The sequence below is a fragment of the Rhinoderma darwinii genome, chromosome 4 (genome assembly GCF_050947455.1).
Source record: "Rhinoderma darwinii isolate aRhiDar2 chromosome 4, aRhiDar2.hap1, whole genome shotgun sequence".
Classification (NCBI taxonomy): domain Eukaryota; kingdom Metazoa; phylum Chordata; class Amphibia; order Anura; family Rhinodermatidae; genus Rhinoderma; species Rhinoderma darwinii.
Window position 1 is genome coordinate 379,599,744 of NC_134690.1, and position 15,688 is coordinate 379,615,431.

The following is a 15,688-nucleotide window of genomic DNA, read 5'->3' on the forward strand; positions in this document are numbered from 1 at the left end:
CGTGAGTGTGTCCATGTCGTAGAAAGCTGCCGAATAAAATAGGACATGTCCTATTTTTTTTAATTTTACGGACCGAGCTCCTATACCTTATAAAGGGAGCACGGCCCGTAAAAACGTCCGGCAGCTCGCGGCTTGCCGTGCCCGTAATTACGGATCGTAATTACAGGCACGGTCGTGTGCATGGGGCCTAAGGGCTTGTCCACACGTAACGGAATTGCTGCATATTTTCCGTCAGAAAATACACAGCAGAATACAGTGGCAGCAAAGTGGGTGAGATTTAACAAACCTCATCCACACGCTGCGTAACATTTCCTTGCAGAAATTCTCCTGCAGTGTGTATTTTTTTTGTATTGCAGCATGTCAATTCCTGCTGCGGAAAGTGGACTGAATTGCTGCGTTTTTCACCATCTCCCATCATTGAGAAAAATTCTGCACCATTTTCTGCAGTAAAAAACACAGGAAATGGTGTGGTTTTTCCACAGCATATTTTCTGCTAGTTTCTGCGGAATTGCTACAGAAATTTTTGTGTGAAAGTTACGTGTGGACAAGCCTTAAAACTGCTAGTGGTATTAACTCTACCAGTACGTCTACTATATGGAAGGTCTCCACACTTTATGGGGTAGTCTTGTTTAGAAAAAAAACATTTTCAAACACCCTATTAGGTAAAACTGAGTAAAAAGAGGGGAGTGGGTCACCAGTACAAGACTTTTATCTATAAGCCAGAGCAGAGAGCAGCTACAAAGGGCATCTCATGCTCTGGAGGATCCGGCAAGACTATGCAATGCCAGGACAGCCCGTTGATTGCAACAGGAACTGTGTGATGCTTAATTTCCCCTGTGGTGGCACTACAGGGAAACTGAACACTTTCTGTTGAGTCGCCACAGATTACAGCAGATCGAATGTGGTCACCTTCACTGGTTCCCAAACTAATTCATGCCCTGTTCACAGAGCCCTGTTATTAGGACATGTGATGGACTCATTACAACTTAGTTTTCCCTTACTTTTGAACTACTGAGATGCGTTCGTCACTCACCATTTTGGGTTTTGCTATATGGGCCTTAACAATAGAGGAAGCTGAATGTATGGAGTCGAGGTGCTGCTCTCAACCTGTGCTACCACCCTTATGGGCACCGTATCCCTGATATTTATATATGCTGATGTAACACCCTCTCTAATATCGGCAGTCTTTTCTGTATCAAGTCCCAAAATGACTGAGTCATTGATGAATGAAATCTATTTTTGTTGTTGCCATAACAGTGACAACCTTGTAGTCTAAGATTAATAACAGGTGTAGAGAATTCTTTACAAAGAGAGAAATGGAGGGTATGGCATGGAAATGCATTAAAAGACAATTGACGTGTTTGGTATGAGGATAGTCATCGTCTATGTGCCGCTATTGTATACACCTGTGTGTACGAAAATAATATCAACCTGGCGTGTTCTTTTTTTTATCCCTGCAGGCATTTTATGTTTCGTTCCGCAGTACAGAGATTTCCCACAACTTACTTTATTCCTGTAAGTACAATTAGATTATTTTTGTTTTCTTAGCGCTTGTACAACAAACCAGCTGCCATTGAATCTCCGGATATTGTAGTAAAACCTGTACCAGTGGCTATGAACAACCTGCACATATATAAGACCAATTATATTTCAGCGCAAAGTCTTACAGTGTAGTTATTATCTTATGTTTTCCCATTTCCTTCAGAAGTGTCAATCTACTCCATATAACATTAGCAATTAGGGTGGTACATAGAGGAGAATGGCCCTACAGCCCAGCGAGCCGGCGGTCCTGGTCCCTAAACCTGCACCAAAGTATATTTACGGTGCGGGTTTAAGCCGGCTGCCTGAGCTATTGTCGGGCACCCATCAAAACCTGGAGAGAAGGTTGCTGCTGCTATTGGTCCCGTGTTAAACCGGGATGTCGGTAATCTGGGTCTGACTAGACTCACAACAGCAGTAAAAGTGACATGTGACACTATAACAGGGCTAATTTTTCCTGTAACTGAGACTGGTTTGCAGCCCTCGTTACATTGGATAAGTATAGTGTAAAAAGGCAAATAAAAATAATTATGACCTTCTCAGGCACAGACTATTAAAAAAAACAAAAATAAATTAAATAAATGGTAGATGATGATGAACATGAATCAAAAGTCTATTTTAGTTTTAAACAAAATAGTTACCAGGAAAAGTAACGAAAATTATGTGTTTAAAAATAGAAAAAAAGGTCTCATTGTCACGGAAAAAAAACTCCACAAATAGTGGGAAATTACTAAACTGTGTCTGGCCCTGAAGGTGCAAAATCAGTGGTGGAACTACCACTATAGCAGCCATAGAGGCTACTACTGGGCCCGCGGCATGAGAGGGACTGTGCCGCCTGGTTCATAACATTTATGTGCCGGGTCGGACGGCACGAGCCCCCTCATGCCCGATAGCATCGCTGGCACCGGGCATCCGAGGCCCCAGAAGACTGCCACATTCAATTGTATCTGCATAGCAGAGATGACTGGTCCCATTTATGTCTGTAGAAGATAAATAATATGTTTGATTTTTTTAATGGAGAGAAATAAGATATTTGATTATTTTAATAAATTAAAAATTCTCCTTGGGGCAGCCATATTGGAGTCACACAATCCCATCCCATCCACAATCCCATCCTGTATAGAAAGTTTAGTGGGATGTATTTGCTTAATGGCAGCTAAAATAAATAGTAGTTAATAGGGTCAAAGGACCAATACAGTCTCCAGGTAGTGATGGAATTCAGTTCCTTCCCCAGAGACCAAGGAGTAGCAGAGAAGCTGCATACATAGTCTTATCTGTGTGTATAGAGTTGCTATCCTATCCTTCCTAAACTAGACCTCCAACAATACATAAAAACTGTCCCTAACTTCTAATAATAATGTGATGACTCTGTTGACCTTATCCTAGTCTACACAGCAAAGCTGAAAAGTGAACTGCAAAAAACTGAAAAAAGTACCACAACAAACATGATTTAAATAATACGTTATTTTCTGTTGATACATTCCCTTTAATAATACAAAATTATCCAGTTGCCTAGGGCTACATAGAAATTTTTATGACATTATGTAGTTTTGCTCTGCAGCAGCTGCCTGGCACTGGTTGCTACAGTTAAGTTTGCTATCCACATATCCCCAAGTCACTTTTAGGGTTTCTCAGTGTTTTATCATTTTTCTATGTTATAATAAAATTTGTTTTCTCATCTCTAATGTATAAATTTACATTTATCTACATTTAATTAATTTGCCACTTTCTATCCAAAACTCCTCCAACTACTCTGTAGTACAATATTTCTGTGTGAATTGTATTACAGAGCTTTATATCATATGTAAATATTCACACTGCACTAATAATAAATATATTGAAAAGAACTGGGCCAAATACTGACCCATGGGGTACCCCAATGCCTACCGTGCCCTAATTTGAATATGTTCCATTAAAAAACACCTTCCATAAACCAGTTATTAACCCCAGTATACACATGTCCAACTCTTTTCACACATTCTTATTTCATGCACCAACCATTTTTTTGTGGAGCAGTAACAAATACAAAAAAATCTAGATATATGACATCCCCAGCCTCACCCAGAACCAGCTTAGAACTGACAGCCTACTAGAAGCAGATCAAATTGATTTGACAAGACCAGTGTCTCATAAACTAATGCTGATCCTGTGGTATAAGTTTATTTTTTTTATATGGTGGTCATAGGGTGGACTTACTAGTAGTACTGTACCTGTAGGCAGGAGCAGCATTGCCCTATTTCCTTTCTATGTCCCTCTCTGTAAATCTGGAGCTCCTACTCCCATTATGAGTAAATTACGAGATTCATCCCAGTCTAGTCTGTACCTGCTCTATATGTAAATGACCAACCTCTGATTTGGACCTTAGAAGATGTTGGTCATTTGCTGTATAGACATCACAAGATATACCTATAGCTTTATTAGTAGGTCAATGCAATGCAGAAAAAAAATCATCCTACTATTGAAACAGATATTTCAGCAAATGTCATTTGTTTTGGTCAAAAGGGCCATAAAGCATTAAAGGGTTAGGGCCGGTTCACATCCGCATTCGCTTTCCGTTCAGGGGTTCCGTCAGAGGTTTCCGTCGTGGAACCCCGCAACGGAAAGTCAATGCAAAGGTGATGCAAACGGAAGCTGTGGTTTCCATTTGACTTTCCGTTGCGGGGTTCTCTGACGGAAACCTCCTATGGAACCCCTGAACGGAAAGCGAACGCTGATGTGAACCGGCCCTTAATTGTATATGTGTGTGTGTGTGTGTGTGTATGTATGTATATATATATATATATATATATATATATATATATACACACCGATGTAGCCATCTTTAACTGACACAGTGTCAAGAAACTTTAAGGCTTCGTTCACATCTGCGTTAGGGTCCCATTCTGACGTTCCGTCAGAGGTTTCCGTCAGAACGGGACCCTGAGCAGACACAGATGGAAACCAGAGGTCGACTACACTATTGCTTCCGGCAAAACCAGACACAAACGGAAACCATGGGCACCGCATCCGTCACCATTGAAATCAATGGTGATGGAAACGGAAACCTCTGGTTTCCGTCGGTGTCTGGTTTCAGTTTGTGTCTGCTAAGGCCTTATTCACACGACAGTGAAAAAAAATGTCCATTTAAAACTGATCAACTGTCAGTTTTTCATGGCCATTTTGCATCAGTTTGTCTCTAAATTTTCATCCATTTCAAGTCCGTCTGTCCGTTTTTAATGGCCGTTTGACATCCATTTTGCATCAGTTTTTCATGGCCGTTAAAAAAACTGATGAATTTCATTGGTCAGGCTTTTTTTGTCCCAACCCCCTGAAAACAACCAAAGGAAGGTCACATGTTCACCTAGACACTATTTACAGCCTCCCTGTATATGATGCCACACGCCTCCCTGTATATGATGCCACACACCTCCCTGTATATGATGCCACACACCTCCCTGTATATGATGCCACACCAGCCTCCCTGTATATGATGCCACACGCCTCCCTGTATATGATGCCACACACCTCCCTGTATATGATGCCACACACCTCCCTGTATATGATGCCACACGCCTCCCTGTATATGATGCCACACCAGCCTCCCTGTAGATGATGCCACACCAGCCTCCCTGTAGATGCCACACGCCCCCTGTAGATGATGCCACACGCCTCCCTGTAGATGCCACACGCCCCCTGTAGATGATGCCACACGCCTCCCTGTAGATGCCACACGCCCCCTGTAGATGATGCCACACGCCTCCCTGTAGATGATGCCACACGCCTCCCTGTAGATGATGCCACACGCCTCCCTGTAGATGCCACACGCCCCCTGTAGATGATGCCACACGCCTCCCTGTAGATGCCACACGCCTCCCTGTAGATGATGCCACACGCCTCCCTGTAGATGCCACACGCCTCCCTGTAGATGATGCCACACGCCTCCCTGTAGATGATGCCACACGCCGCCCTGTAGATGATGCCACACGCCTCCCTGTAGATGATGCCACACGCCTCCATGTAGATGATGCCACACGCCTCCCTGTAGATGATGCCACACCAGCCTCCCTGTAGATCGTGCCACACCAGCCTCCCTGTAGATCGTGCCACACCAGCCTCCCTGTAGATGCCACACCAGCCTCCCTGTAGATGCCACACCAGCCTCCTTGTAGATGCCACACCAGCCTCCTTGTAGATGCCACACCAGCCTCCCTGTAGATGCCACACCAGCCTCCCTGTAGATGCCACACCAGCCTCCCTGTACATGATGCCACACCAGCCTCCCTGTAGATGCCACACCAGCCTGCCTATAGATCGTGCCACATACTCACGGGTGCAGCGCCGTCTCTCCTCTTCTTCACTTGTGGTCACTCGTCTGCACGGGATCTGGCAAGGCAGTGCGACGGGGCGGTGACGTCATCGAGGCGCCTTCAAACCCGAGTGACCACAGACGAGTGACCACACCTGAAGAAGCGCCGCAAACGTGAGTATGCCAACGATAGCCAGCAAGGGAACTAGTAGTTCCCTTGCCAGTCCCCATGTAACAGATCCGTTTTTAACGGTTGTTACATGTATTGACAGCCGTTAAAAACGGATCCATTGACTTCTATGGGGGCCGTCAGGCCGTTAAAACGGCCAAAAATAGGACATGTCCTATTTTTTGACGGCCATTATTCACGGGCCGTTAAAAAAACGGCCGTGTGAATGCACCCATAGAACATCATTGTTCTGAAAACGGCCATGTGAAAGCCGTTAAAAGGACGGCCATCACATGGCCGTTTTTCACTGTCGTGTGAAAGAGGCCTAAGGGTATGTGCACACACACTAATTACGTCCGTAATTGACGGATGTATTTCGGCCTCAAGTACCGGACCGACCACAGTGCAGGGAGCCGGGCTCCTAGCATCATACTTATGTACGATGCTAGGAGTCCCTGCCTCGCTGCAGGACAACTCTCCTGTACTGAAAATATGATTACAGTACGGGACAGTTGTCCTGCAGAGAGGCAGGGACTCCTAGCATCGTACATAAGTATGATGCTAGGAGCCCGGCTCCCTGCACTGTGTTCGGTCCGGGACTTGAGGCCGAAATACGTCCGTCAATTACGGACGTAATTAGTGTGTGTGCACATACCCTAAGAGTCTCGTTCTGACGGAAACCTCCGATGGAAAGTCAGAACGGGACCCCAACGCAGATGTGAACGAAGGCTAACTTGACTTTTTCATGACTTTCCAATGACTTTTGTGTGATATCAAGCTGCAACAAGTTATCAGTCAAGAAAACTTGGCTACATCTGTGTGTGTATATGTATGTATATATATATATATATATATATACACACACACATATACGGTTTACATAATATGCATGCTGTAGTATGCTTTATGATAAACACTTTTTGTACCGTCGAGCCCATTGATGTCTTGCACACTCAGGGATTAGGTAAATAATGCATTGAAATTTTAGATTTGTTTGTCTTACACGGTTTAGGTTACATCCGCTTGATACGAGCGCAGTGTATCCATGGTTCCCTTTTCCACAACCTGTTGTTTGTGAGCTCGGGGAGGATTAGTTCCCTATTATCAGCACTTTAACTGGCTCAGAGGGAGAAGTCAATGGTGTAACGGTCAAGTATTATTTATAATCAATAATATGTTCATGAAACTAAGAAAACAAAGGGAAATCCCATTATACCTATGTTATATGGGAAAAAATGACCATGTTAAATAAGAAATAATATGTAGCTACAGTACAGGTCTACAGCCATGGATTATATTATTGAAAATGTAATTGTCTATCATAGAAGAGAGGGATTCTCCTGATGGTTAAACGGTTTTCATGCTGGTATATTTTAATATTTATCTACACTTTATTAAGTAGTAATAAAGGAAAGTTAAAGTGGTTCTCCATTTTTTTTTTATACTGGTAGCCTATCCTTAGGATCAGAAGGATGGCGGTCCGACTGCCGTCACCCTCGCCGATGAGCTGACTGAAGGGGCCGCAGCGACGAACCCCGTGGCCTCTTCAATCTTTACCAGGCACAGCACCGTACACATCTGTAGCCGCTGTGCCTGGGATTGCAGCTCTGTACCATTCGCTTGAATAGGACCGCAACTGCAATCCCAGGCACAGACGCTAGGGATGTGTACGGCACTGTACATGGTAAGCTATGAAGAGGCCACGTCATTAGGGCCCCTTCCGACAGCTGATCGGCGAGGGCGACGGCAGTCAGATCCCTACCAATCTGATATTGATGACCTATCCTAAGGATAAACCAGAAAGAGTAGCAAAAACACACGGCGCCAATAATGGTACAGATCTTCAGGTAGTTTGGGGTATAAAGCCGTTATCCAATTATGAAAAATCCATAGGACCGCTGCAGCCAGGAACACAAAATCCGGAGACTAAACAAAGTCACCGCTGGAGAGGATTGTAGATGAGAGAAAAATTACTTTTTTTGTGAAAAATTATAAAAAAAGTTGTGAACCGTAGTGGCGCTGCTGGTAAGGAGGTTTAGAAAGATGAGGAGAATATATGAAAAACAAAGGTTTTATTATGAGTGGCTACGCGTTTCAATGCCGGACCAGCGTCATCATCAGGCCAAAACCTTTGTTTTTCATGATTTGTGATTTTTTGGGGTTTGTTTTTGCAGAACGAGACGTAGTTTTGATTGGTACTGTTTTGGGGTACATGGGACGTAACTTTTATTATGACTTTTTGGGGGGGCAATGGAAAAAAATAGTAATTTCGCCATTGTTTTCTACGTTTTTTTTTACGGTGTTCACCTTGCGGTTTAAATTACATATTAACTTTATTGTTTGAGTCATTACAGTCGCGGCGATACCATATATGTGTAGTTTTATATATTTTATATACTTTTACATTTATATTTTTTTACATTTTTTACTGTAATTTGTAATGGTGGGGGGGGGGGGAACGGACAAGTGAGCCCTAATCTACCCGCCACTCTGTCCCTGCCTACTTGCAACGACCCGCCCTAGGCGACGGGGTACAACTGGGCGGCGGTCCCTACACTCAGTAAGTGCATGACAAACACGACAAACAAACAAGGGAATACAAGCAAGGGAAATGGGCAGTTGCTCGCGGAAACACCGTGAGCAACAGAGTAGTGAACGAGCCGAGTCAAGCCAGGAGAGTGCGTGGTACAAAGCGAAAAGCAGAAGAGTAGTCGGTAAGCCGGGGTCTGTATGGAGCAGGTTCAAAAAGTAGCAGGAGCTGTAGCTGGGCCAGGAAACCTCAAGGAAAGAAATCACAAGCACAGATGGACAGGAAGAGCAGGCTTAAATAGACCGAGGGCGGGAGCTAGCTGAGTCTGGCCAGGTTGCGATAGGCTCTCCCACTCCTAAGCCTGCCAGCCTGAGTGGAGGAAGCTGGTGTCTGTCTCAGGGATGTACACTCAGGTGTTGACTGATTAATTCTGGGAGTTAACCCCGAAGCAGTGCCTGGCAGATCCTTTACAAATTATTATTAATAATTTTTGTTTCACATTACTTACTTATTTTTTTATTTCCACTAGTGGACTTTACTATGCGATCTTTAGATCGCTGCTATAATGCTTTGGTATACTTAGTATACCAAAGCATTATTGCCTGTCAGTGTAAATCTGACAGCCAATCTATTAGGACGTGCCTCTGGCATTTGCGGGCTGCCAATGGGTGAGACAAGTTAAATGCAGCGGTCGCTATTGACGGCGGCATTTAATGTGTTAAACGTCCGCGATCTAAGTAAACTTCAATCACTGTCGTTGGAGCAGAGGCCCGGCTGTCATTAGACAGCCAAGCCCCGGCCCCAGCCTGCACAGGACACTCGTGCAGGGCCTAGCCTAAGGCCCCTTAGTGACCGCCGTGAAAAGGCATAATGGTGGTCATAAGGGGTTAAGGAACACTCCAGGCAATGCTTAGTTGTTAATGTTATGGCAGGGCCTGAGGGGGCGGTGAATGACACAGGAGATTCCAAGGACACCAAATAGCATCCCTGTGTCATGCACCGCCCCCTCAGGCCCTGCACGGCATAACATAGTATAACTTTTACCTGAAGTTTTCTTAAAGAAGAGAAAGCTGAAAGGGGACACATTTTGGTTTTGCTGTGGCCCGCCACTTCTTATTTTTACAGCACTTAAGTCTGCATCTGATTTTATAACTTTTCATCACTAAGGTCATTGACATTTTATGCAACTTTTATGGCTTCCTATGTCTGATTCTCTTTCATTTCAAGTTGTTATTTATATGGTATAAAGTGGCCATAATATGATATTATGTCTCCGGTGGCTCAGGATATATCATAATGAGTTTCTGCCGCTAATACTCGTGCTGCACAATCTCCTGTAACTTTTAACCATCAGCAAATGATGCTCTTCATTCAAGTAGAACACAAATCTCTTCTGGAATATTGCTTTTCTCACAATTCATGCCTACATACAAGGTACAACGCTTCCTCTATTCCCTCTATTCCCTTCAGTTATGTCTTTGAAATTAATTCTAAGGTTTTTTTTGTTCTTACTTTCATAGAAGACGAGTTAAAAAAACGTTTGTACCCTACTTCAGATCACATATTGTAATCAGAGCTGACATTTAACCAAGTGATATCATAATGTGATTAGAAACGCTAACTTTCAGAATAGAAAAGTTTTCTTAATGGGGACCTGTCACCTCTCCTGACATATCCACTTGTATTACCCATGAAATCCTAGTTCTAAAACATATTTTCTTAGAACTCTCTGTTGTGCCGTTCCTCCTTTATTCATCCTAGACATTTATGAATAAATTGACAACTGGGTGTTACCATTCTCTTTGTCAAAGGGGCGTGTCCCCACATAGTCAGACTGTGAGCACTGATTGGACATTGTCAGACTGTGTAAGGACACACCCCCAACCGGTAACACCCAGTTTTCAATTTACTGATAATTTTGTAGGAGGAATAACAGAGGAACGGCACAATGCTGAGTTCTAAGAATAGATGCTCTAGAATTGTTGTTTTATGGGGAATACAATCATTTATTAAAACAGACATGTCAGTAGAGGTGACAGGTCCTCTTCTATTGTAAAGACTAAACAAGAAAAAAAATACAATGGCGTTGTCCATAGGAACCATTCAGAATAAAGAATATTGACGACCAATGTGTCTACTTAAAATGTAGTTCCACCCTGAACAACATTTAAGCTGACCAAAGATACCAAGTTTTTCTAATTTGTCCTGATGTTTGCATTCCAACCTGTCCAAACTTTTTGTTTTCCATGAGATAAGCGTCATCAGGGGTGTCTGGGAGCCACTTATCCTCTCACCCTATTGAAAAATACAGTGTAAATCAAATGGTCAGATCATGGAGGATGCGGGTGATATTAGCTGTTTAAAAAAACACTATTAGACCTAGTTCACATCTGTGTTGGAGGCTCTGTTACGGGCTTCTGTCGCAGATTCCGCCAAAGATATCGGAAACGAAAGCGCAGCATGCTGTGCTATTTTATTCCGGTAACAACACAATGACGGAAATTCGAGGGAACCCATTAAAGTCAATGGGTTCTGTCGGTCGCCAGTGGTGCAGCGGAATTGTCGGTTTCTGTTATTCCCTTGTTCTGCTCCTCTGACGAAGCAGAACAACGGAATGACCAGCACAGGTGTGAACAGAGCCTAACATGTCTATGGCCAACTTAGCAGTTCACATATAGATTTGCCAGAATCCTAACCATAAGTCCGGATTCACACGAGCGTGTGCGTTTTGCGCGCGCAAAAGTTCAGTGTGGCATCTGTATATGTTGCGTGGCTGCGTGATTTTCGCGCAACCGTCATCATTATGACACTCTGTTTTTATGTTACGAAACAGTAAAGAAGGAGGGGCTTTTATGTTTCCCTTCACTTCTTTAACAACTGTAGCGCGAATCACGCACGTCACCCGGAAGTGCTTCCATGTGCCGTGCGCGATTTGCACGCACCCATTGACTTCAATGCGTGCGTGCTGCTCGAAACACGGGCAAGTATAGGACATGTCATGAGTTTTACGCAGCGGACACACGGTCAGTGCGACTAACGTGATTTTCACGTGCGTATCACGGACGTAATATACATTCATGTGAATAAGGCCTAAGAGTAAGCTTTGTACAGACAGTGATCAGGCAATGCTCAGCAACTTCCAGAAAATTATGACTTCCATTGTGTATTTAGTTTTTTTGTCCACCAGGACAGACAGGTTTAAATTAGGACTCCTGTAAGATGTGCTGCCTAAAGGCCCTTTTACACTGGGCGATTATCGGGCAGACAAGCGTTCATATAATGCCCGTTGCCGATAATTGCCCTGTCTAAACCGAGCAGCGATCAGAAGATGAACGAGCAAAGGCTTGATCATCTGCCGATTGTATCGTTTTAAAAAAGTTAAATATTATCGTTGTCGGCAGCACATCTCCCTGTGTAAACGGGACGCGCTGCCGGCATAATAACGTATGGGGAGGAGCGATCAGAGTAACGACCGCTCGTCCCCATACATAGCTCCGTGTGACAGGAGCAACCGAGCGCCAATCACTGATGTCTTGTTGATCGGCGCTCGCTGCACCAGCCGAATATCGGCAGATGTAAATGGCCCTTAAGGGTGGATTCAGACAGGATTTTTAGGAAACATGCCACGTTTTTAGTGGTGTTTTTCCTGGTGTTTTTTCCACCTTTTTAGCGGCAAACAACTCTGTGTTCAGATGTTACCTTGAAGTCAATGGGGAAATTGACAACGCCCTACAAACATGCCTTTTTTTTAATGTGTTTTAAAAAAAAAAAAAAATAATAATTTAACTTGCGTTTTTTGGGATAGTGGCTTTCTTCCAAAAATCACTACAAGCCTGGCTTGGGCAGTTTTTTTTGCATCATTTAGTGGTGTTTTTGTGCAATAGACATTCAAAGTTTTTTTTTTTTTCCTCTTTAAAAAAAACAACCCGCAAGTATCAATGTGTGTTGCAATTTTTTTATAGTGTTTTTGGTGTCATTTTTCAGAATATATCGTGTTGCAAAGAGGAATCTCTGCTCAAGCGCCTCCCGCTGTCAGTTTTCAACTTTGGACAGGAGATCCAGCGTGATTTATAGGTAGTGCTACGCTTTAAGTTTAGACCCAATATGGACCCTAATATTCTTTGTACTTCCAATTGGTGGAGACTCCATTTAAAGGGGTTTGTTAGGTTCTTAAAGGGAAACTGTTACTAGATTTTAGGGCACTAACCCACCAGCATTTCATTATGCTGTTGGGGTTCAACGTCATAAACATGTCCATTCTCAAAACGGTCAGCTTCAGCATTTTGTCTAAAAAGAATTTATAATACAGCGTGCGCCGTAGGTAAATTACCGGAGAAGTGTCCTGAGAGGAGTCCAACGGCATCCTGCACATTCTCGTTGCTAAGATGAAGCGGAGGCCAGTACACCTGGACTCATCTCTGGACTCTCTGACTATTTACATTCAGCGTACACTGTATTATAACTTGTTTTTCGACGCCATTCCCCAGCAGTATAACGACATGCTGGTGGTTTAGTACCCTAAAATCTAGTGACCGGTTCCCTTTAAACAAGATCTCTATTGCCATAAATGGTAAAAATAACCAATATACCCGCTATTGTGACTCCCTTTCATTCCCGCTCCGCTACTCTCTATGTCCCTGCTTTTCCTCTGTTTCCACTATAGCATGATGACATATCCTCCATACTAACGACAAGTCACGTGACTACAGCAGAACGTAATGGGACGCACACAGAGGACACACAATGCGGAAATGGGCGAGAATCACAGTGCTAAGTGTAATTGAATTAATATCCAATCAGCGTGACAAGATTGGAAAGATAGTTTAGACTTTCACATTTTAATTGACTGAGATGGATATACACATAATTAATTAATAGTGTTAATGGTAAAACCTCCTGTAATCTAATTGTACAGGTTTAACATATGCAGCTCATGAGTCAAGCCTTGTATTGATCCTGTCGACCTCTGACTCTGTAATAAGCTGTGGCCCAAAGGGCATTCAACCCATATTGTATTAACTCTATAATTCCCCAGCAGCAGTCATTGTAAAAGTCAACAGTCCACATAATGGGAATAACCCTGAGTGATGTGTAGAAAGATGAGCCATACAACCTATTATTTAGCTAAGCCCTTACTTAGAGGAATCCACTGTTGTAAATGTAAAAAATGCAGTCATGAAAAATTGGACCTTTTCCCAAAGAGCAGGAATAAAAATGTAGAGTATCTCGTGGTTTTATTCCTTATAGATATTCCTAGAATCCATTTGTATGAAATACTGCATTATCCTGGCAAAACAACACTCTGCCTCCCACTAATGTCAATGGGAGGTCAGAGACGGAAACGCCTAAAGAGAGAGCATGACGCTTTTTTTTGTTTCCCAAAATCAATTAATGGGAGGCGTTTTCGACCGTTTCTTTTCCGCGGTTTCCTCGTCAAAACCAGTGCCAAAAACTGTGTGAACATACCAAAGTGCTGGAGACTATGTAGTGTTACATAGCAGCCAAAACCACTGTGCTACTAAATTTGGGACAAATGCAGAAGGAAGTGCAGGAATATCTCTAACCTAAGTGCCATGGAGCAGAACAACAGAATGAAAAACGCAGATGTGAACAGGGTCTTACTGTTTGAATCCTTTTGTTCGAGATTTACAATAATAGGGGATATCTGAAGGGAGCCGAGGGATGCTCAGGATTGGATCTCCCCCTCCTGTATGGTTTTGTGTGTAGAGGTGGTGTGAATATTTGGCATACCGTACCACGCCATAACCGGGCAAATGTAAATCTAGTGTAAATCATATAAATTAGGAGAGAGATTACAGTCTAAAAGGAATAAAGGGCAGATACAAGAGGTGAGGAAATTATTTTACAACGTTCAACATTCCTGTATAGTCACATTTATTCAAAATGAACGTCATCCTTATCTCTCCCTTATCAGGGAAAACATATTCAGCTAAATGTGTTGTACTAGTAACTCTCATCCACACCCAGATATTGATGTGAAAGGCTGGAGTGGAAAATATGAGAAATTATTGGAATGGCATAAAAAAGGTTTGGTTGTTTGAGATTAGAAAATAACAATCTCTTTTTTATCCCAGGAACAGCGCCATGCTTATCCACACCTCACCCTAATGATGATGAGCTGCAATACCAGACACATCCCATGGATAAGTTTGGCGTTGTTTCAGAATAGAAAGCTAATCCTGTTTTCAGTGGCATCGCTAGTACCAGACTTTCGGGGCCCAAGCCCCGGAACTTTGGCCCGGTGCCCCAGATCCCCGGACGACTGTCACATAATGGCGTAGCTATAGGGGTCGCAGCGATTGCATTTGCGACCAGGCCCTTAAGCCAGGGGGGCCCGAGGGCCCCCGCACCACGTCTATAAACAGTTACTTTAGTAACTGGGGCCTATGTAATAAACTACACGGGCCCCTATACTATACTAGTATACTATAGTAACTGACAGTATACTTACCCTCCTCATTCCGGAGCTCAGTGGAGGTCCTGACATCTTATCGCTTCAAGATGCTGTGTGCCGCGCACAACATCACAACGCTGGATGGTGTCAGGATCTCCGCTGCATCCACAGCCGAAGAGGAGGGTAAGTATAGTGTTGCTGTCTGGTGGTCCCATGTATCTAAGACTCCCTTGTGGTAGGCTTAAATACAGGGTCTAACCAGATACAGGGCCCAGCAGACAGGATCACACATACTGTATAAAATTATGGTCTGCTGGGGCCTTGTATCTAAGCCTAACATTTCTGTAGATAGCTTGGATACAGGACCCATAAAACAGGATCACACATGGTGTGATCCTGTCTGCTGGGCCCTGCATCTAAGCCTACTACATGTTAGGTTACCACATAGGAGGCTTAGATAAAGGACCCCAGCAGACAGTAATCTTATACTATATATAAGATTACGGTCTGCTGATTATATAAGATTACGGTCTGCTGGGGCCCTGTATCTAAGCCTAACATGTGGTAGGCTTTGATAGAGGGTCCAACAGCCAGTATCACACATGGGCCCTGTATCTAAGCCTACCACATATGTTACTAATAGGATTTTTTGTGTTTGTGTTTTTTTACAGGTTTGGTTGTTGGACTACGTCGGATTTGAGGACTATTTCGATGACTGCTTTTTTCATTTTCAATAAAATGGTTAACGAG

The 15,688-nt window shown here is 43.3% G+C and overlaps 1 protein-coding gene across 1 annotated transcript in view; it reads left to right on the forward strand.

The window, feature by feature from the left end:
* Positions 1-15,688, forward strand: part of STPG4 (sperm-tail PG-rich repeat containing 4) — a 65,678-nt gene that overhangs the window by 21,807 nt on the left and 28,183 nt on the right. The window contains exon 5 of the mRNA XM_075863759.1: positions 1,461-1,515. Coding sequence (XP_075719874.1) covers positions 1,461-1,515 — 55 coding nt within the window. The remainder of the gene's footprint in view (positions 1-1,460; positions 1,516-15,688) is intronic.